The sequence below is a fragment of the Hyla sarda genome, chromosome 5 (assembly GCF_029499605.1).
Source record: "Hyla sarda isolate aHylSar1 chromosome 5, aHylSar1.hap1, whole genome shotgun sequence".
NCBI classification, from domain to species: domain Eukaryota; kingdom Metazoa; phylum Chordata; class Amphibia; order Anura; family Hylidae; genus Hyla; species Hyla sarda.
Window position 1 is genome coordinate 319,184,999 of NC_079193.1, and position 22,697 is coordinate 319,207,695.

Below are 22,697 nucleotides of genomic sequence, written 5' to 3' on the forward strand. Positions count from 1 at the left end.
TCAATGTAATGCATCAATGAGCTTAGAAGATCCAGTATATCGGGGATAAGCCACATTTCATGTGTGACCCTGACACCCTGTGTCTCAAAGTGCAAGTTATTATGGCTGCACACTGAGCTGTTCATGAACTAATACAGTTTGACAAGTAATGATGGGAAATTGACTGTAAGTATGGTGCAGCTGAAGGAGGACCATTGCTGTTAACATACAATACAGCACCTACTTTATGGCTATTTTTCTCAATAATAGAGACGTTTTGAAAATCTCAGAATGACATCTGGCCTGAAAAGAGAGATGTAACTAGAAAAGCAAAATGGTTACATCATAGTGTCCTTCAGTGTTTTGTAACCAAGATCTACAGAGGGAGCCGCTGGCAATGCTAAAGCGATGGCATAACATCTTGGGGCCACAGGAAACCATGATGCCTCAGCCAGTGCACTGCTATGAGGAGAGCTGTTTAAGTGATCGGCGATGCATACACATTACAGGTCACTTAGGCACCCTTCACATATATCAGTTGTCCGGCACAGTTTCTCTCCGGCGTGCACCAGAGGGAAACTGGTTTGGACACCGGATGGTTGGACACATCGGACGGCAATGGACAGGCGAACGCATCTTGCTGCATTTCCCTATCCTGCATTCAGCAATAATGAACAACTGATACACGCTATCATCAGTTGAAGCATCAGTTGCGTTGAGTTTTAGGCTGGGTTCACATCGGACATCTGTGAACCCAGCTTAAAGGACATCTGCAGCATGATTAACACTTATCCCCTATCCACAGGATAGGGGATAAGTGTTTGATCGCGGGGGGTCCGACCGCTGGGACCCCCTGTGATCTCCTGTACGGGGCCGCGGCTGTCCCGTGCAGGGGGCGTGCCAGCCACAGCATGACGTTGCGGCCGGCACGCCTCCTCCATACATCTCTATGGGAGAGGCGGTGAGGCAGCGTTCGTGCCTCCTCGTCTCCCCATAGAACTGTATTGGGACGGGGAGGAGACAGGACGTCACCGTCGACCTCTAGGTCGACGCTACGTCACCATGAGCGCTAATGGCGGCGCCCCGTTAGGGAGATCGAGGGGGGTCCCAGCGGTCGGACCCCCCGCAATCAAACACTTATCCCCTATCCTGTGGATAGGGGATAAGTGTCATACCGCTGCAGTTGTCCTTTAACACAATAGTTTCTGTGGCGCCCTATTCAAACAGACTGAAGAGTCATTCATCGCTATATTTTAATACAGAGAGCACATAGTAAATGCAATAATGGCCCAGTCTCTTGTAGACAGATTAGGGCTAGACCACTAGAGGAATATATAATTCTCTAGGGGGCCCCATTTACAGGCCACATTGGATAACTACACTTCCTTTGTATTGTCTGCAGAAGCGTGTTTGTTTCTATAGAAGATGAATTGAATAATTAAAAAAATATTACACTTGTGTGAAATCCACAGAGAAGTTGCATTCAGGCCTTGTTTGTTTTCATAATGCTACCCTCCTTCCATATTTAGGCCTCCAGCAGTAGAATAGAGCTGTCGTTAAACCCCCTATCTCCACTGATAATAACAACTCTGCTCATTCTGTTCCAATCTACACAGCAAAGCTGACAATTTAACTATAAAAAACAGGATGTATCAGCTTATTGTAACGGTTGTCAAATTTGCAATATTGAAATATTTATTTTTTCTTAGGTGAACAGTTACGTATAATTATATTTTAAATTAATTACATTTAGAATATAATAACGATAAGCGATCACAGTGACAAAATAAGAGTGATTATTATCATTATAATTCAAAGTATGTATAAAATAACGATTAGTAATACAATGAGAATGATTATTATTGTAATAATTCAAAGTATTAATAATACATATTAATTAGCACCATAAAGATATCTGCTAATGTAAAGCAAACATTATTGTTCTGTGAACGTCTCATAGAGCGATTCTTACCAAGTTGCATAAATGATTGCATCTGACTTCGTGTCTCATCATATAAATGATCTGCTCCTTGCCTCGCTTTCTCTCCCCCCCCCCCCCCCCCCTAGTATTTCATCAGAATGGTTTCTACCATGTTCACAGTGTGAAATTGCTGGTTAGCTCCCATCAGAACCAAGTGTCTCTCTGCAAAGGAGAAGCGCAATCCGCTCCCTTTGTGTTGCTGTGTGAATAAAATAAAAAATAATTACTTGCTGAAAAGTCGCATCCGTCTCCGATGACCATGTACAAGAGTAAACGTAGGAATCAGAGATGTAAGTACATTTTTATTTCTTTCTATTCTTACTGAGAACCATTGGAGGTTGAGGATATGGGATTGGTTGCTTATTTTCCTGTGAACATAAATCAATAAATGACATTCATCGGTGAGAATTACTCGCTCAGCTCTGATGCATTCTGCAGAAAATTAAAGGGGTGCTGTAGCCGTGTGTTAGGGAAAATAGTTCCTTTGTTGCTATGGAAACTCTCCTAAATGAACAGCTTTTCAGATGAGCAAAAAAAAAAAATTATTGCCAATGAAGTTTAGCTGAATGTTCCGCTTTTAATCTGCCTTCTAATTGACACATTATGGTGCCACACAATGGCTTATAACAACCTGGTACACGAATGAGACGTATGATGCTTACAAGGTCTCGTCCTGTTGAGTGATGATACATGTTCCAGCGGTTTGTAGTAATATATTCATGTGGCCACAATCGTTGCTGACTGAGGGTCGAACATTTGTTAGTGATGTTTGCTCTTTATGTACACACAGATGTAGCAGAGTTTTCATTGTACTAAGCATATATTCTGTACTGTGAGAGATTGAAGCAGGGCTGAGTTTGACTACTTATTGTATTATTGTAAAGGCTTATCTGAGATTTTACCATATGACTAAATGTAAACCTAAATCATCTTCACTTGTTTCTATCTATTGCATATCTATCTCACATCTACTGCATATCTAATTGCACTTATATCCTTTCTTTCTATCTATCTATCTATCTATCTGTCTTTCTATCTAACTTTTACACATTTTTCTCATATCTATCTATCTATCTATCTATCTATCACACATCTATCTAACATCTATAGCACATCTATTGCACATCTATTGCATATATATCTATAACTCATCTATCTCACATCTATTACATACCTATCTATCACACATCTATTTAACATCTATTGCATATATATCACACATATATTGCATATCTATCTATAACTCATCTATCTCACATCTATTACATATCTATCTATCTATCTCACATCTATCTAACATCTATTGCATATCTATCGCACATATATTGAATATCTGTCTATAGCTCATCTATTGCACATCTATCCATCTCTTGCACATCTTTCTTACATCTATTGCACATCTATCTTACATCTATTACATATCTATCTATCTATTTCATATACAGTATATTGCATATCTACTTATATTATAGACATTGCTATTTTCATTCTTCTTGCCCCAGGACATACGCTTGTTGTCTTTTTAACAAACGTATTTGTACACATGCTCCTTTTTGTAGCTTTTTATCCAGCACATACACTTGTTTTTCATTAATATAAAATGATTTGGTCTCTTTAATAATGAGTAATTGACATTTAAAATTCAGTATCTGAATATATAACAGACATGTTTCCATCCTTCTGATATCATTATGTGTCATCTATAGTTTTGGAGTCATGAGCCGGGTAGCTTATTTTTTAAAATAACACATTCAGCTCAGCTACATCTGTAAATTCTACTTTTACTTGTCTCTGCATGTTTTGCTTAGTTACGACCACAATCAGTTTACCATGACAGCTCAGTGACACGTTGGCATGTAGTGTGACCATCGCATTGTCTAAAGTTGTCACTTCAAATAATGACTTTGGGTTTATCCGGATGATATATATACCAATAAGCTGTAATATTAAAACCACTAAGAGCGAAAGTGAATAACACTGATTATCTTGTGACAATATCACCTGTCTAGGGTGAAATATACTGTATTGGGAACCAGTTTACAGTCATTTCCTGAAGATGCTTAGTTGGAAGTAGGAAAAATAGACAAGCATAAGGGACAAGCATAAGGGGATTTGAAAATGAACAAATGTGACAGATGACTTTACCAGGGCATCTCCAACACATAAAGTATTGTGGGGTATTCACGGTATACAGTGGTAAGTACATACAAAAGGTGGTCCAAGGAAGTCCAACTGGTGGACCAGCGATTGGGTCTTTGGTGCCCAAGGCTCAATGATGTACATGTGGAGAGAAGGCTAGTCCATCTGGTCTGGTCCCACAGAAGAGCTACTGTAGCTTAATTTGCTGAAATTTCTATGATGAAGAGGTGTCAGAAAAAACAGAGCATCACAGCTTGATGCGTATAGGACTATATAGCTGCTGGTTAGTCAGAGTATCCAGATTGAGCCTGGCAAAAGTGCCTAGAGTGGACATGTAAACATCAGAACTGAACCATGAACTTGATCATGGAGCAATGGAAGAATGTGGCCTGGTGTGATAAATTACATTTCCCTTTAACATGTGCTGTAGGTAATGATCGATTGGGAATATGTAGGTTCTGGCATTCATGTGGATGACCTTTGATCCATTGCAAACCAAAAACATTCTTATTGCAGTGATATGCTCTCATGGCAGTGATATTCCCTCATGGCAGTGATATTCCCTCATGGCAGTGATATTCCCTCATGGCAGTGATATTCCCTCATGGCAGTGATATTCCCTCATGACAGTGATATTCCCTCATGGCAGTGATATTCCCTCATGTCAATGATATTCCCTCATGGCAGTGATATTCCCTCATGACAGTGATATTCCCTCATGGCAGTGATATTCCCTCATGGCAGTGATATTCCCTCATGGCAGTGATATTCCCTCATGGCAGTGATATTCCCTCATGGCAGTGATATTCCCTCATGGCAGTGGTATTCCCTCATGGCAGTGATATTACCTCATGGCAGTGATATTCCCTCATGGCAGTGATATTCCCTCATGGCAGTGATATTCCCTCATGGCAGTGATATTCTCTCATGGCAGTGATATTCCCTCATGGCAGTGATATTCCCTCATGGCAGTGATATTCCCTCATGACAGTGATATTCCCTCATGGCAGTGATATTCCCTCATGTCAATGATATTCCCTCATGGCAGTGATATTCCCTCATGACAGTGATATTCCCTCATGGCAGTGATATTCCCTCATGGCAGTGATATTCTCTCATGGCAGTGATATTCCCTCATAGCAGTGATATTCCCTCATGGCAGTGATATTCCCTCATGGCAGTGATATTCCCTCATGGCAGTGATATTCCCTCATGGCAGTGATATTCTCTCATGGCAGTGATATTCCCTCATGGCAGTGGTATTCCCTCATGGCAGTGGTATTCCCTCATGGCAGTGATATTCCCTCATGGCAGTGATATGCCCTCATGGCAGTGATATTCCCTCATGGCAGTGATATTCCCTCATGGCAGTGATATTCCCTCATGGCAGTGATATTCCCTCATGGCAGTGATATGCCCTCATGGCAGTGATATTCCCTCATGGCAGTGATATTCTCTCATGGCAGTGATATTCCCTCATGGCAGTGATATTCCCTCATGACAGTGATATTCCCTCATGGCAGTGATATTCCCTCATGACAGTGATATGCCCTCATGGCAGTGATATGCCCTCATGGCAGTGATATGCCCTCATGACAGTGATATTCTCTCATGGCAGCAGAGCTGTAGTTAGCTCCTTTTGCGCCCGAGGCAATAACAAAAGATTGCGCCCACTCCCCTATCTGTACTCGGGGAACCATTCAGAAAAAAAAAAAATTTGCAGGCCACCCCTACCGAATTTTTTAAAAAATATATGTTTCTTATGTAGATTACAGTACGGTTTTATGCAGCAACTCACAAATGACATATTCACTGATCAGAGTAATTCTCTTTTTTTTTTCTTCCCCATCTGGCTCAGGACATCATGATAATCTGTTCCAGCCAAAACTCTTTAGGGCAGAACCTGCAACACAAACACATTAGGCTCTGCACTTTTCCTGCATTATCCTCCCCTTTTCCCCACAAATGACTCCAGCCTCCTCCAATCACAATGCCACCAGCCTTCCCACAACGCACAAGGGTAGAGATTTATAAAAACCTGTGCAGAGGAAAAGTTGCCCAGTTGCCCATAGCAATCAATCAGCTTGCTTTTTTAATTTTTTAAAAGGCCTCTGCAAAATGAAACTATCTGATTGGTTGCTATGGGCAACTGGCAACTTTTCTTTTGCACATGTTTTGATAAATCTCCCCCAATGTTTCCAGCCTCACTCAAATGCCTCCAGCCTTCCCCACACACAATGCCTACTGTCTCACCCACACACAATGCCTTCAGCCTTACCCCACACAGTGACAGAGGGGTGTACATGGGAGACAGGGGTGTAGAAGGGTGTAAATGGGTGACAGAGGGGGTTTAGAGGAGAGACAGAAGGGTGTAGAGGTGTGACAGAGGGGTGTACGTGATAACATAGGGGTGTCCAGTGGTTACAGACATGTTTTGAGGGGTGACAGAGAGGTGTAGAGGAGTGAAAGGGTGGGGTGCACTACCTGAAGCCGAATAGGCCTCTGTCAGCGCCGCCCCTGCTCCTTCCCTCCATCCACACAATTCTGAGGGACCAGGGAGAATCCAGAGTCCACAGCTGCTTCACAGGAGAAGGAGGCTACACAGGGATCAGAGCTGCAGCATCCTGTCCCGAGAGTGTGACAGACGTCTCTTCCACCCGGTATGTACAGCTGTGACTGTCACAGCGCTGCAGGTCCAGGCCCGGATGGAAAATTCAACAACATTTTTGTGTCATCTTTTCCACTGGAGTGTCCCGGCACCCCTGCCTGGGCACCCTGGTTGGGAATCACTGCCAAATGTAATGTGTGCTGGACTCCCTGCTCCCCTTGCAGCAGCACACCTGAGGAAATGGATGACAGAGGTGTAGAGGGGTGTACATGGGTGAAAGAGGGACATACAGGGGTAACAGGAGTGTAAAGGTATGACATGGGTGACAAAGGGGTGTACAGGGGTGACAGAGGGATGTACAGGGGTTACAAGGGGTGTAGAGGGGTGACAGAAGGGAGGGGTTTAGTACCTGAAGCTGAGTAGGACTCTGTCAGTGCCGCCCCTGCTCCTTCCCTCCATCCCCATCATTCTGCTGAGGGACAAGGGAGAATCCAGAGTCCAGAGCACGCAGACTTCCCTCCCGCCCGGCCTGCACGCCTGTGACTCACGAAAGCGCAGGCCTGGGCAGGACAATCAAAAAATTTTAGCGCCATATTTTCCACCAGAGTGTGCTGGCACCCCGGTTGGGAATCAATGCCTCAGTGTAATGTGTGCTGGACTCCCTGTGGAAGCAGGTGCAGCGGCCAGGGCAAATGCAGTCCTGGCCGCTGCGCCCCCTTGCTACAGCGCACCTGAGGCGATCAGCTTACTCACCTCATGGGAGCTACAGCCCTGCATAGCAGTAATATTCCCTGTCGGCAGTGATATTGCCTCACGGTAGTGATATCCCCTCATGGCAGGGGCCTCTTTCAGAAGGATAATGCCAAACGGTAACAACTGTTCAGGAACGATTTGAGGAACAAAAGATAGTGATAAAGGTGCTGTCTAGGCCTCCAAATTCCTCAAATCTCAATCTGATCATCTGCTGGTTTTGCTTAATCTTAGGAGATTGCATCTCTCAATCTAAAGAATCTAAAAGGTCTTCATGCCAGATATCACAGGACACCTTCAGAGTCTATTCCTTGCTGAATCAGAGCTCTCTTTTTTTTGTGTCATGAGAGCAATCTACACAACATTAGGCAGGTGGTTTAAATGGTATAGTTGGTTTAATATATGAAGTACTCCACCAGTCAATATGCTTTCATTTGGTCATTGCTTCATTCGATCTTATTCTATAGAGTAGGTGTTACGCCGAGCGCTCCGGGTCCCCGCTCCTCCCCGGAGCGCTCGCTTCACTCTCGCTACTGCAGCGCTCCGGTCAGTTCCACTGACCCGGTGCGCTGCGATACCGTCCCCAGCCGGGATGCGATTCGCGATGCGGGTGGCGCCCGCTCGCGATGCGCATCCCGGCTCCCGTACCTAACTCGCTCTCCGTCTGTCCTGTCCCGGCGCGCGCGGCCCCGCTCCCTAGGGCGCGCGCGCGCCGGGTCTCTGCGATTTAAAGGGCCACTGCGCCGCTGATTGGCGCAGTGGTTCCAATTAGTGTGTTCACCTGTGCACTCCCTATTTATACCTCACTTCCCCTGCACTCCCTCGCCGGATCTTGTTGCCATTGTGCCAGTGAAAGCGTTCCTTGTGTGTTCCTAGCCTGTGTTCCAGACCTCCTGCCGTTGCCCCTGACTACGATCCTTGCTGCCTGCCCCGACCTTCTGCTACGTCCGACCTTGCTTCTGTCTACTCCCTTGTACCGCGCCTATCTTCAGCAGCCAGAGAGGTTGAGCCGTTGCTAGTGGATATGACCTGGTGACTACCGCCGCAGCAAGACCATCCCGCTTTGCGGCGGGCTCTGGTGAAAACCAGTAGTGACTTAGAACCGGTCCACTAGCACGGTCCACGCCAATCCCTCTCTGGCACAGAGGATCCACCTCCTGCCAGCCGGCATCGTGACAGTAGATCCGGCCATGGATCCCGCTGAAGTTCCTCTGCCAGTTGTCGCCGACCTCTCCACGGTGGTCGCCCAGCAGTCACAACAGATAGCGCAACAAGGCCACCAGCTGTCTCAACTGACCGTGATGCTACAGCAGCTACTACCTCAGCTTCAGCAACCATCTCCTCCACCAGCTCCTGCACCTCCTCCGCAGCGAGTGGCCGCTTCAGGCCTACGACTATCCTTGCCGGATAAATTTGATGGGGACTCTAAGTTTTGCCGTGGCTTTCTTTCTCAATTTTCCCTGCACTTGGAGATGATGTCGGACCAGTTTCCTACTGAAAGGTCTAAGGTGGCTTTCGTAGTCAGCCTTCTGTCTGGAAAAGCTCTGTCGTGGGCTACACCGCTCTGGGACCGCAATGACCCCGTCACTGCCTCTGTACACTCCTTCTTCTCGGAAATTCGAAGTGTCTTTGAGGAACCTGCCCGAGCCTCTTCTGCTGAGACTGCCCTGTTGAACCTGGTCCAGGGTAATTCTTCCGTTGGCGAGTACGCCGTACAATTCCGTACTCTTGCTTCAGAACTATCCTGGAATAATGAGGCCCTCTGCGCGACCTTTAAAAAAGGCCTATCCAGCAACATTAAAGATGTTCTGGCCGCACGAGAAATCCCTGCTAACCTACATGAACTCATTCATCTAGCCACTCGCATTGACATGCGTTTTTCCGAAAGGCGTCAGGAGCTCCGCCAGGATATGGACTTTGTTCGCACGAGGCGTTTTTTCTCCCCGGCTCCTCTCTCCTCTGGTCCCCTGCAATCCGTTCCTGTGCCTCCCGCCGTGGAGGCTATGCAGGTCGACCGGTCTCGCCTGACACCTCAAGAGAGGACACGACGCCGCATGGAGAATCTCTGCCTGTACTGTGCCGGTACCGAACACTTCCTCAAGGATTGTCCTATCCGTCCTCCCCGCCTGGAAAGACGTACGCTGACTCCGCACAAGGGTGAGACAGCCCTTGATGTCAACTCTGCTTCTCCGCGTCTTACTGTGCCTGTGCGGGTATCTGCCTCTACCTTCTCCTTCTCTACTATGGCCTTCTTGGATTCCGGATCTGCAGGAAATTTTATTTTGGCCTCTCTCATCAACAGGTTCAACATCCCGCTGACCAGTCTCGCCAGACCCCTCTACATCAATTGTGTCAACAATGAAAGATTGGACTGTACCATACGTTTCCGCACGGAGCCCCTCCTAATGTGCATCGGACCTCACCATGAGAAAATTGAGTTTTTGGTCCTCCCCAATTGCACTTCCGAAATTCTCCTTGGACTACCCTGGCTTCAACACCACTCCCCAACCCTGGATTGGTCCACTGGGGAGATCAAGAGTTGGGGTCCCTCTTGTTCCAAGGACTGCCTTAAACCGGTTCCCAGTACTCCTTGCCGTGACCCTGTGGCCCCTCCTGTAACCGGTCTCCCCAAGGCCTATATGGACTTTGCGGATGTTTTTTGCAAAAAACAAGCTGAGACTTTACCTCCTCATAGGCCTTATGACTGTCCCATTGACCTCCTCCCGGGCACTACTCCACCCCGGGGCAGAATTTATCCTCTCTCTGCCCCAGAGACTCTTGCTATGTCTGAGTATATCCAGGAAAATTTAAAGAAGGGCTTTATCCGCAAATCTTCCTCTCCTGCCGGAGCCGGATTTTTCTTTGTGTCCAAAAAAGATGGCTCTCTACGTCCTTGCATTGACTACCGCGGTCTTAATAAAATCACTGTAAAAAACCGCTACCCCCTACCTCTCATCTCTGAACTCTTTGATCGCCTCCAAGGTGCCCACATCTTTACAAAACTGGACTTAAGAGGTGCCTATAATCTCATCCGCATCAGAGAGGGGGATGAATGGAAAACGGCATTTAACACTAGAGATGGACACTTTGAGTATCTGGTCATGCCCTTTGGCCTGTGCAACGCCCCTGCCGTCTTCCAAGACTTTGTTAATGAAATTTTTCGTGATCTCTTATATTCCTGTGTTGTTGTATATCTGGACGATATCCTGATTTTTTCTGCCAACCTAGAAGAACACCGCCAGCATGTCCGCATGGTTCTTCAGAGACTTCGTGACAATCAACTTTATGCCAAAATGGAGAAATGTCTGTTTGAATGTCAATCTCTTCCTTTCCTAGGATACTTGGTCTCTGGCCAGGGACTACAAATGGATCCAGACAAACTCTCTGCCGTCTTAGATTGGCCACGCCCCTCCGGACTCCGTGCTATCCAACGTTTTTTGGGGTTCGCCAATTATTACAGACAATTCATTCCACATTTTTCCACCATTGTGGCTCCTATCGTGGCTTTAACCAAAAAGAATGCCAATCCTAAGTCATGGCCTCCTCAAGCGGAAGACGCCTTTAAACAGCTCAAGTCTGCCTTTTCTTCGGCTCCCGTGCTCTCCAGACCTGACCCATCTAAACCCTTCCTATTGGAGGTTGATGCCTCCTCTGTAGGAGCTGGAGCGGTCCTTCTACAGAAAAATTCTTCCGGGCATGCTGTTACTTGTGGTTTTTTTTCTAGGACCTTCTCTCCGGCTGAGAGGAACTACTCCATCGGGGACCGAGAGCTGCTAGCCATTAAATTAGCACTTGAGGAATGGAGGCATCTGTTGGAGGGATCAAGATTTCCAGTTATTATTTACACCGATCACAAGAACCTCTCCTATCTCCAGTCTGCCCAACGACTGAATCCTCGCCAGGCCAGGTGGTCTCTGTTCTTTGCCCGATTTATTTTTGAAATTCACTTTCGGCCTGCCAATAAGAACATTAGGGCCGATGCTCTCTCTCGTTCCTCGGATGCCTCGGAAGTAGAGCTCTCTCCGCAACACATCATTCCCCCTGACTGCCTGATCTCCACTTCTCCAGCCTCCATCAGGCAAACTCCTCCAGGGAAGACCTTCGTTTCTCCACGCCAACGCCTCGGAATCCTCAAATGGGGTCACTCCTCCCATCTCGCAGGTCATGCGGGTATCAAGAAATCCGTGCAACTCATCTCTCGTTTCTATTGGTGGCCGACTCTGGAGACGGATGTTGTGGATTTTGTACGAGCCTGCACTGTCTGTGCCCGGGATAAGACTCCTCGCCAGAAGCCCGCTGGTCTTCTTCATCCTCTGCCTGTCCCCGAACAGCCTTGGTCTCTGATTGGTATGGACTTTATTACGGACTTACCCCCATCCCGTGGCAACACTGTTGTTTGGGTGGTCGTTGATCGATTTTCCAAGATGGCACATTTCATCCCTCTTCCTGGTCTTCCTTCAGCGCCTCAGTTGGCAAAAAATTTTTTGTACACATTTTTCGTCTTCACGGGTTGCCCACGCAGATCGTCTCGGATAGAGGCGTCCAATTCGTGTCAAAATTCTGGAGGGCTCTCTGTAAACAACTTAAGATTAAATTAAACTTTTCCTCTGCATATCATCCTCAATCCAATGGGCAAGTAGAAAGAATTAACCAGGTCCTGGGTGATTATTTACGCCATTTTGTTTCCTCCCGCCAGGATGACTGGGCACATCTTCTACCATGGGCCGAATTCTCGTATAACTTCAGAGTCTCTGAATCTTCTTCCAAATCCCCATTTTTCGTGGTGTACGGCCGTCACCCTCTTCCCCCCCTCCCTACTCCCTTGCCCTCTGGTTTGCCCGCTGTGGATGAAATATCTCGTGATCTTTCCACCATATGGAAAGAGACCCAAAATTCTCTTTTACAGGCTTCATCACGCATGAAGAAGTTTGCTGATAGAAAAAGAAGAGCTCCCCCCATTTTTTCTCCTGGAGACAAGGTATGGCCCTCCGCTAAATATGTCCGCTTCCGTGTCCCTAGCTACAAATTGGGACCACGTTATCTTGGTCCTTTCAAAATCTTGTGCCAGATTAATCCTGTCTCTTACAAACTTCTTCTTCCTCCTTCTCTTCGTATTCCTAATGCCTTTCACGTTTCTCTTCTTAAACCACTCATCATCAACCGTTTCTCTCCCAAACTTGTTTCTCCCACTCCTGTTTCCGGCTCCTCGGACATCTTCTCCGTAAAAGAAATACTGGCCTCCAAGAAGGTCAGAGGGAAAACCTTTTTTCTGGTCGATTGGGAGGGTTGTGGTCCTGAAGAGAGATCCTGGGAACCTGAGGACAATATCCTAGACAAAAGTCTGCTCCTCAGGTTCTCAGGCTCTAAGAAGAGGGGGAGACCCAAGGGGGGGGTACTGTTACGCCGAGCGCTCCGGGTCCCCGCTCCTCCCCGGAGCGCTCGCTTCACTCTCGCTACTGCAGCGCTCCGGTCAGTTCCACTGACCCGGTGCGCTGCGATACCGTCCCCAGCCGGGATGCGATTCGCGATGCGGGTGGCGCCCGCTCGCGATGCGCATCCCGGCTCCCGTACCTGACTCGCTCTCCGTCTGTCCTGTCCCGGCGCGCGCGGCCCCGCTCCCTAGGGCGCGCGCGCGCCGGGTCTCTGCGATTTAAAGGGCCACTGCGCCGCTGATTGGCGCAGTGGTTCCAATTAGTGTGTTCACCTGTGCACTCCCTATTTATACCTCACTTCCCCTGCACTCCCTCGCCGGATCTTGTTGCCATTGTGCCAGTGAAAGCGTTCCTTGTGTGTTCCTAGCCTGTGTACAGACCTCCTGCCGTTGCCCCTGACTACGATCCTTGCTGCCTGCCCCGACCTTCTGCTACGTCCGACCTTGCTTCTGTCTACTCCCTTGTACCGCGCCTATCTTCAGCAGCCAGAGAGGTTGAGCCGTTGCTAGTGGATACGACCTGGTCACTACCGCCGCAGCAAGACCATCCCGCTTTGCGGCGGGCTCTGGTGAAAACCAGTAGTGACTTAGAACCGGTCCACTAGCACGGTCCACGCCAATCCCTCTCTGGCACAGAGGATCCACCTCCTGCCAGCCGGCATCGTGACAGTAGGTGAGTAAACTCTTGCTATGTTCTGCTATGTTCAGACCTGCTTGAGAATTATCACATTGATTCAAAAGCGAGTAGAACCTCATCTCCACCTTCTTTGTCTCTACTTTCTAGGAAGAATTTTGAGAACAGATATTTAAAAAAAATGGTTGACTTATGGGCTAGGTCATAAAGAGACAACTTACATTAAACAAAATTTGTTAAGCCATGGTGATCAGCTGTTGTTGCGGGAGCCAAGTTTGATTCAGATGGGCCTTCCTCAATTTATTTTCCATATGGTCAGAATTCCAATGCAATATGATTCCACATTATTCTTCTAAATAATAGAAGTAGAGTAGAAATGTTTGAAGGTTTGCATATCAGCCTATATATTTTCTTTTATAATCCATTGTCTCCATTGAAATAGACCTCCATTGTCTTAAATAGGTCCCATACAACTCTGAAATAGGGACTCACATTTAAGGGTTTATCTAATCTTTAGTGTTTGTGGGTTTTGGTTAATCTCAACTAAAATGTATATCCTTCAAGCTGTACAGGGTGGCCTATAAGTGAATGTGGCATCCTGTCTTGTACTTTGTAATAGATGGGTCCCCACTCAAGGCACCTCGTAGTTAACTGGACCTAGGAGCCACTAAGTAAGAGAAGCTAAAGCTTTGGTGGACTTGGCCAGTCCATGTATTACATGATCAGCTATTTAGTTGACCTTAATGCTGTCATCTTGGAACAAGGGCAGCTATCTTCAGAAAGTGGATTGGCGTTAGAAGCTATTTTATTCGCCAAACACTGGTGTATATGCTTTGAACCAGATTTCCTATGTGTTTTAGAGAGCATTTATGCCTTGCCTGACAAGGGGGTGTATTCTGCAGATAAACGTGTGTGGCTTAGTGTAAATGGATGTGACTTGAGATGTGTTACCACTAGCACAAAATTCTGGTGCAAATTAATACAACCAGTGTAGCCCTGAACTTGCCTACTCCCTCTGTCCCTGCCTACTTGCCTACCCGCCCTAGGCAGTGGGTCCACAACCACAGTGCCGGTCCCTTCCTAAATAAGTGATGGACAGTCACTGGTCGAAACAATAAACTAGAAAAACTTACAAAGGTCAGAAACAGCTGTAGGCACACAAAACTAACAGAAATAAACATAAACACACACACAGAAAGCAAAGTCAAAGAGCTGAGTCAAAGCCAGGAGGGAACAGAGTACAATTTCAGAGGGCCAAAGGATAGTCAAAAGCCAAGCCAAAAAGTCACAGAACCAGGTAAGACAATATAAGTACAAAGATTGCTAGTTAGAGTCACAAGAATTTTCACATGCGAAGCATGAATGGGAAAGGATTCCTTATATATCCCTGTGCTGCTGGCAGGAGGATTCTAATTGGCTCAGAAAGCTGAACCACACCCAGAAACACAGAGGCATAGTCCCAGCAACTAAGATAAACAAATAGCAGATTAACCCTACAGCAGGAGAACAAAGTCTGTGCTTTTGAGCAGATGGAATGCGGTCTGGGCCAGAAGGGATTAGGGACTACTACCCCTAGTGGCAAGATTTTTAAGGCCATGAAAGTGGCATAAGAAGACATTTTTTTCAAAGAGTAACTTACAAATCCTATTTATTTTAATTGCTGTATCATATATATAAAAAAATGTTTAATGACAGTGCCTGTTTAAATTTATTTAGTTGAGATTTTATGTGATGGACCAACAAAAAAAAAGTCCATTATTTGGAGGTGGGAGAGAAGATTACAAGGATTTCATAAATACTTACAAATCAAAATCTGAAAAGTGTTAAGTGCATATGTATTCTTCCCCTTTACTGTTAAACCCCTAACAAAGACCAGTTGCCTTCACAAGTCATTTGCCAGCCACATAAGTAAATAGAGTCCACTTCTCAGTACAAGAACACCTATTCTGTAAAGGCCTCAGAATTTATTAGAGAGCATCACTGATCAAACAGCAGCATGAAGACCAAGGAGCCCACCAAACAGGTCAGGGACAAAGTTGTGAAGAAGTACAAAGCAGGGTTACGTTATAAAAAAATATCCCAAGCTTTGAACATCTTACAGACCATCATAAAATCCACTATCAGAAAATGGAAACAATATGGAACAACAGTAAAACCAACCAAGACAAGGCTGTCAAAATCACTGTTTACAGACAATCTCCAACCAATCTGACCGAACTTTAGGGTTTCTTTTTTGTTGAAAGTAATGGACAAACATTTTCAGCTCTAGATATTCAAAGCTTGTAGAGACATACCCAAAAAGACTTGTAGCTATAATTGCTGCGAAAAGGTGGCTCTACCAAGTGATTGAATACTTGGTATTGAATGCAACCAGCAGATTCAACTTTTTTGCTCTCCTTATTACTTGTGTAACCATAAAAGGTGTTTTGCACTTTAAAAGTACTATGCATGTCGTGTTGATCAAATGGTTATATTCTATTTAAAGAGGTACTCCACCCCTAGGCATCTTATCCCCTATCCAAAGGATAGGGGATTACTGATCGTAGGGGTCCCGCCGCTGGTGACCCCCACAATCTCAGCTGCGGCACCCCAGACATCCGTTGCACGGAGCAAACTTCGTTCTATGCCTGATGACTGGCAATGCGGGGTGGAGGCTTGTGACGTCACGGCCACGCCCCCTCAATCCTAGTCTATGGGAAGTCCCATAGACTTGCATTGTGGGGGCATGACCGTGATGTCACGAGCAGAGCCCGGCTGTGATGTCACGAGCCTCTGGCGCTGCACCCGATGCTCTAAATGAACGCTGGGTGCAGGGATCAGACATCTTATCCCCTATCCTTTGGCTAGGGGATAAGATTTCTAGGGGCAGAGTACCCATTTAAGCCTATTTAAATTACAGTTTGTAACAGTAGCAAAATGGACAAAAAGTCAAAAGGGTAAATATTCATGCAAGGCACTGTAAGTGTCTAAAAATGCACTGTATTTTGTCACCGTCATAGAGCTGGCACATTCCTAGATAATCCAAGTGCGATATCAGTAAATCTGCTGAATTGCATACAATTTTTTCCTACAAACATGTAATGTCCGTATTTGCATACTGGGTTTATGAATTATAGTTAAAAAGTAGGGGCCACGTATGAGGCTTCAAAAACCTGTTCCACTTGTTCTCATTCATTCCTTATACAGATAATTTATTTTTCCTATAGCAGCCAGGATTGCTGACACCATGAAATGTCTTATTTCTATTAAATATTGGAGCATTGTCACACTCAGTTGCACCTTTATCTTCTCCCTGCTTCTTGGTGATTGAAATCATTGATTTGGTGCTGCATAGATGAATACTGATGGCTTTAATGATGGGATGATAAAAGGATCAAAGATGCTTATTAGATGAAAGTAGACAGAATTAGTGAGAAATAAGGCATGTGCAGGCTGCATAGTAATTCCTGTAAGACCTCACATTTCTCTGCCTCATTTCCTTCCTCTCTTGTATTTGTTAAGTCTTCATGCACTTGGTGTTCTTACTTTATGCTTCTGGTTATTGTATTTATCAGAATATGAATGAGATGACTTTCCATAATCCCAACCAGAACAAACCAATAACCCATGTAGTGTATTGGAGCTGCAATGGAGATACTAATGTTATAGGTTGTTTTAGCTATAAAACAAAAAAATCATAGTAAAAAGCATAGATAAAGCATTTTACAAACTGATAGGTAAAGGTGTAGCAGAGCCAAGTCTGACATTTTATGTATCTTACAGGGAGATCACAATCTGTGGTTTATATAGGACTGTGGGGGAATATTCAAAACTGAATTTGTCTTTTTTTTGTGTGTGTGTGTGTGTGTGTTAACTGCGCCAGGTTGGTTTTAAGAATTTTGCCTTTTTTGCACCATGTGGCTTAAAGGGCTCCACATTTTTAATAGTAAGCATAAAAAAACCATGTCTTAACTTTACCACCTTACAGGTAGTGTAGACTAAGAGTAGACAGTGGTACATACATTTAGGTGCACTACTGTGGTAGATATAAACAGTGACATATGGCTAACCCTCAAACTGATGTTAGATATTTAGATTAAAATTTAGATATTAGCCAGTATATCCTTATATGAAGGGCATACCTGAGCCCCGCACACCAACGCCAAGGTTTCTCAAGTGGCACGGGACCTAACACTAAACCTACCTGTGCCGTATGGGCAATACCAGAGGCCAGTGTGGCACTTGTAGTCTGCTGCAGGCATCCCCCATTGTATGCATTTTATGCTGGCGATTGTACCACAAGGGCAGGATCTGCTCCCCCAGCATAAATGCACAACTGCATTTGGGGTTGAGCACCTCCTGCTTTTTGAGACCATGTTTTTTTCTAAGAGTAGACAGTGGTAAGATGCACCAGATTTTCAACAGCCTGATACATGGATAAAAATCTGGCATGATCTTAGACTGTCTTGTCTACAGTTACGACTAGCAAGTTTTTGAATATCTCTCAACCAGTATCTTTAAAGGGGTACTCCGGGGAAAAAAAACATACCCAATTCACAGGATACGGGATAAGTTTCTGATCATGGGGGGCCCCCTAAATGGGGCCCTACTACTTACCCATCCCCAGCACACTCCGGCGCTTCAGTGACGGGCCTCTCAGCCAATGACCAGGTAACTGATGCTTGTCTCCGAGGGTGGGGACAGGCGTTCCTGGGGGGGGGGGGAGGTCAGACCCCCTAATAATAGACAAATTAAAACATTTTACAACATACCTACCATTTCTATACTAGACTGTTTAGTCTTTTGCTACAGTCCGTACATACTCTTGCATGATGACATGACTTCCATAGTGATGGCATGGGGTATGTCCAATTTGTGACCATTACATGACATCAATGGTGCAGGGATGAGACTGAAAAAGCAGTCATGTGCACTGCCATTATTACTGTTATTCTCAGCATCTAAGGTTTTAATAAATAGAAGAAATGGAAGACGGCACTCCGGTATTGGTGTCCAAATTCAAAGAAGGTGGTTTATTGATCCCAATACATACAGAATGATGCAACGTTTCGACCTAACAATAAGGTCTTTATCAATGACTAACTACAATAAGGGAGGTTATTTATAGAAAAAAAAATGTTCATTGGCAAAGTACTTTCAGGAAAATATCCTACAGTGCATCAAGATTAAAGGGGTATTCCAGCCAATATTTTCTCTAAATGATTAGACTCGGTAATCAAATGATGGACCAGTAATAAGAAAACTCCTATATTCACCTTCCTTGCTCCCCTGTCACCGTTCTCACAGAGCCCAGACCCATAGTGCAACACTTCCTGGGGTCAGTGACAGAGAAGTTGCCGCTCAACCAATCAGAGGCCTCAGCAGTGTCCAGCATTAGTCAATGATGGGCTAAGCAGGCAATTCCTTGTACCATCATTGCCCCCAGGAAATGTTACACAATGTGACTAGGCTCTGCAAGAACAGCAACAGGGGAAAAAGGTAGGTGAGTACAGGATTTTTTTGTATCTTCTATCAGCCTGAGTCTAAATATTTAAAAAGAAAACTGGTTGGGATACCCCTTTAAGATGTTCACAAGAACACCTACAGAAGTTGATTAAAGTCTCACATTTTTACAATTTTTGTGTACTTAAAAAATTCAGTTAAATATTTTACGCCTGTCCTCAACTGACATCTGTAAAATATTTTTTATTATCTTGAAACCAATTGCTGAATGCAAATAGTGCAAAGAACATGAGTCATGTTAAAAAGACTATATTAGCATGTCACCACACACAGACACGAGCCCCAATATCTCATTTGTCTATCCTATTGACAACATCAATGTTCATCTAAAATTCACAGTTTTAAAATGCTTAGGTAGAGAAAGTGGCAGTAAAGTGGCATGCAGGAAGAGCTGAAAGCTTTCTATGTGCTGCCCCTGTGTTTATCTACGGATAAGACCTGAAACATGAAAGGATTTGGAGGTATTTTGTATTGCCATAAGAAGAAGATTGGCCTGAACACTGATATTTCAGGAGGCTTTGCGCTCTACTGGACGATTTTCATCATTTCTGTTTTACCGGCAGACAATGAATGTCAACGATACGTCTTGAAGTTCAGCTTCTTGCTTGTGAATGAAGGTAGCATTTTATCTTAGGAACAGGGGAAGTTCTACGGTCATTGCTCACTGTCACATATTTATTATGTTACCATTCAATGTCACACCGCCTGGAACACGCTGTGATCACAGTCACAGTGATCTTAGCATCAGCAAAGACATCTTAATAGCGGTTGCCAAGAACTCGCTCATTAGTGGTTTTGCATAGTCCCGCTCCAGCCCAGGTATCACTTTCCACTTGACTGAATCCCGATGTTGGACATTTTACAAAAGATTATTCCGGATATGCAGGATGAGGAGATGACATGACAATTGTATAAAGTGGTCCATGTGCTATAGCCAAGACTTTTAGCTGAGATCAATCTGGCTTAGATTTGACAAATGGTGCAAAGAAAAGTTGAAACAATGCCTATGGCAGTAACAGAACAAGACTGCTAATTTCGAAGTGCAATAATATACCCCGGAAAAATCAAGATCTATTTAATTGCTATATGGGATATTTCACCATTTTGGCCACTTTATTACAAACACCCATCATTTCACATTTGCAGCTTCCTTATTGGATTTAGACACATGACCCTTGTGTGCAGCATAAAAACTAATAAGCTTTTTGTTTTAGGGCCAATCCTTATAAAAAAAAAAGCAGTGACTTTAGGCAAATTGTCATTTCATCTCCAGTGATACCTATAATTTATAATAGCTCACTGGTGAACATTGTTGCCTCAAAGCGCTGAGATCCTAGGTTCAAGTCCCACCAAGGACAACATCTGCAACAAGTATCTATATTCTCCCCCTGTTTGTCTAGATCTCCTCCCACACTTCAGTACATACTGATTAATGAATTTATATTGTGAGCCCCAATGGGGATAGAGACCAATTTAAGTGAATTGTGTACAACGCTGTGGAATCTGTGTCTGCTATGTAAAAAACTATTATTCTATTTTTCAAAAAAGACATCCACTTCAGGCCACTTTTCAGTTTGTTCAGTGAATCAATCATCACAACATAATGTGGCAAAGAGATTCTTAGTCTTAGGGTGTGTTCACATTGGGGAATCTCCGCTCGCTGAATTCAGCAAGCGGAGATTCCGTCTGGCGGCCCCGCCGAAATTAGTTCGGCGCTAGGGTCGCGGGACACTGAGCCGTCACCATTGGCGGCTATGCAGTGCTCGCGGAATCCGTGCAAAGAATGTACATGTTCTTTCTTTGCGTGGAACAGTTTCAGTGGCGGAATTGTCCACCACTGAAATTCCGCAGTGTGAACTAGTCTCGTGGAGACCCATTCACACTAATGTTAAGTTCACACGGCGGAATTCTGCTCGCGGAATTCCGCTCGTGGAATTCCCGCTGGAATTCTGTAGTGTGAACGTACCCTTACAGTAAAGAATCCCTGTCTGCGATTGTGGTGAAACCTTCATTCCTCTACTCTACATGTAGAGCATGGCCCCTTGCTTCAACTTCCTGGTGCCATCTTTTCCCAAGTAAGTTACACACATGAACCAGGTCATACAAATGATGCAAAAAAAAAACTTGACCAGCTCATCATATTCTTCGATTTGCTCCATAGTTTGGTCTTGATGTTCATGCAGCTGCAGCTGGCGGCAGCATATAAAATGTGACCAATCTGCAGCTATATAACGCTATACACTATAAGCTGTGATGCCTTGTGTGTTCTGACACCTTTCTATCATAGTCAGCATTAACTTTTAAAGCAATTTGTGCTACAGTAGCTCTTCTGGGGAATCAGACCAGACAGGCTGGCCTTCACTCCCACCATGTATTAATGGACACCCATGACCTGCTCATATGTCCTTTTTTGAACCACTGTAAAACAGGAACACTCCACAAGACCTGCTGTTTTAGAGATGCTGTAACCCAGTCATCTACTCATCACAATTTGCCACTTGTCACTCAGATTCCAATTTTCCTGCTCTCAACATCAATGTCAAGAACTGATTATTCATATGCAGTCTAATATATATCCTACCTAATATATCCTTCCCCTTGACATGTGCCATTGTCACAAGATTATTAATGTAATTCACCTCACCTGTCAGTGATCCTAAAGCTCTGGCTGAATGGTTTGTATGGAAATAATTTATATATAATTTTTTACCATTTTGCTGCAGTATGAAAAATGATACGATCAAAGTAGAGAAAAAGAAAGGGAGAAATTGCTGGGATTTTTTTTCTGTTTGTGTATTTTCTGTCTTGATGTTACTTTTAAGCTTAGGTGTTTTTTCTGATGTTGAATCCTTTTCAAATAGTATAAAATATAAATAAAAAAGACCCCCTGCCTGTTCGAATAAAAGTGGGTGATTTGGTTAACCATCCACTTGTTTGTTTTCATTACCTACCATAGCCCTATTGAAAATACAATACCCTGGGTACTCCACTTATTTGTAATGTATTTCTATATATGCTTTTTTTTTTTTTTTTCTTTCATCCATGCAATACAAGAGTCAGTCTGGGTCATGTTTCTTGATTATTCAATACTTTTCTATAAAATTATTGATGCAACTTGGCATGATCCAGACTAATAAACACCCAGGCCATAAATGACCATGTATTACATGACTACCCATTGGATGGTGTGTAATGCCATCTTCTTAGTGCTCCAATCTGGTTACCAGAGATTAGAGAAAATAGACCCATGGTAGTCAACTGGAGAAAATGTATTTTTAAAAAGGAAGCTATTCACAAAAGATGGCCATATCAATGATTCAATGCCTTTACATTATTCTGAATCTGTTCTGATTGAATATATTGAATATCGAATGAAAATATGTGATTGAGTGGTTATATGTAATGTATAATAAGATCCATCAATAATAAGAAGTAATGTGAGAATAATGATAACACCAGTAGAGGTAATGAATGTAAACTATTTGCAGACTATACAGTGGAGGTTAAAAAAATGGATTGATCTCCAATCTTTTTTACTTCATTCTTTTCTGTCTTTATGTTACTATCTCCATATACACAAAGATGAGGTTAGAGTACATAAAAAGTAAATAGAGATTAGCAAATTGATCAAAAATAAATGAAATTCATTCAAAATTTTCTGAAAGAATCGTAT

General features: G+C 44.2%; 1 protein-coding gene across 5 annotated transcripts in view; it reads left to right on the forward strand.

Moving 5' to 3' along the window:
* The window catches only part of RALYL (RALY RNA binding protein like), a 738,312-nt gene that overhangs the window by 526,906 nt on the left and 188,709 nt on the right, over positions 1–22,697 (forward strand). For 2 of the 5 annotated variants that reach the window (XM_056522248.1, XM_056522249.1), the window contains exon 1: positions 2,092–2,250. The exons of the other annotated variants lie outside the window; for them this stretch is intronic. In XM_056522248.1, the coding sequence (XP_056378223.1) occupies positions 2,214–2,250 (37 nt within the window). In that variant the 5' untranslated portion in view covers positions 2,092–2,213. Of the gene's footprint in view, positions 1–2,091; positions 2,251–22,697 lie in introns of those variants that run through there. 5 annotated transcript variants of the gene reach the window in all.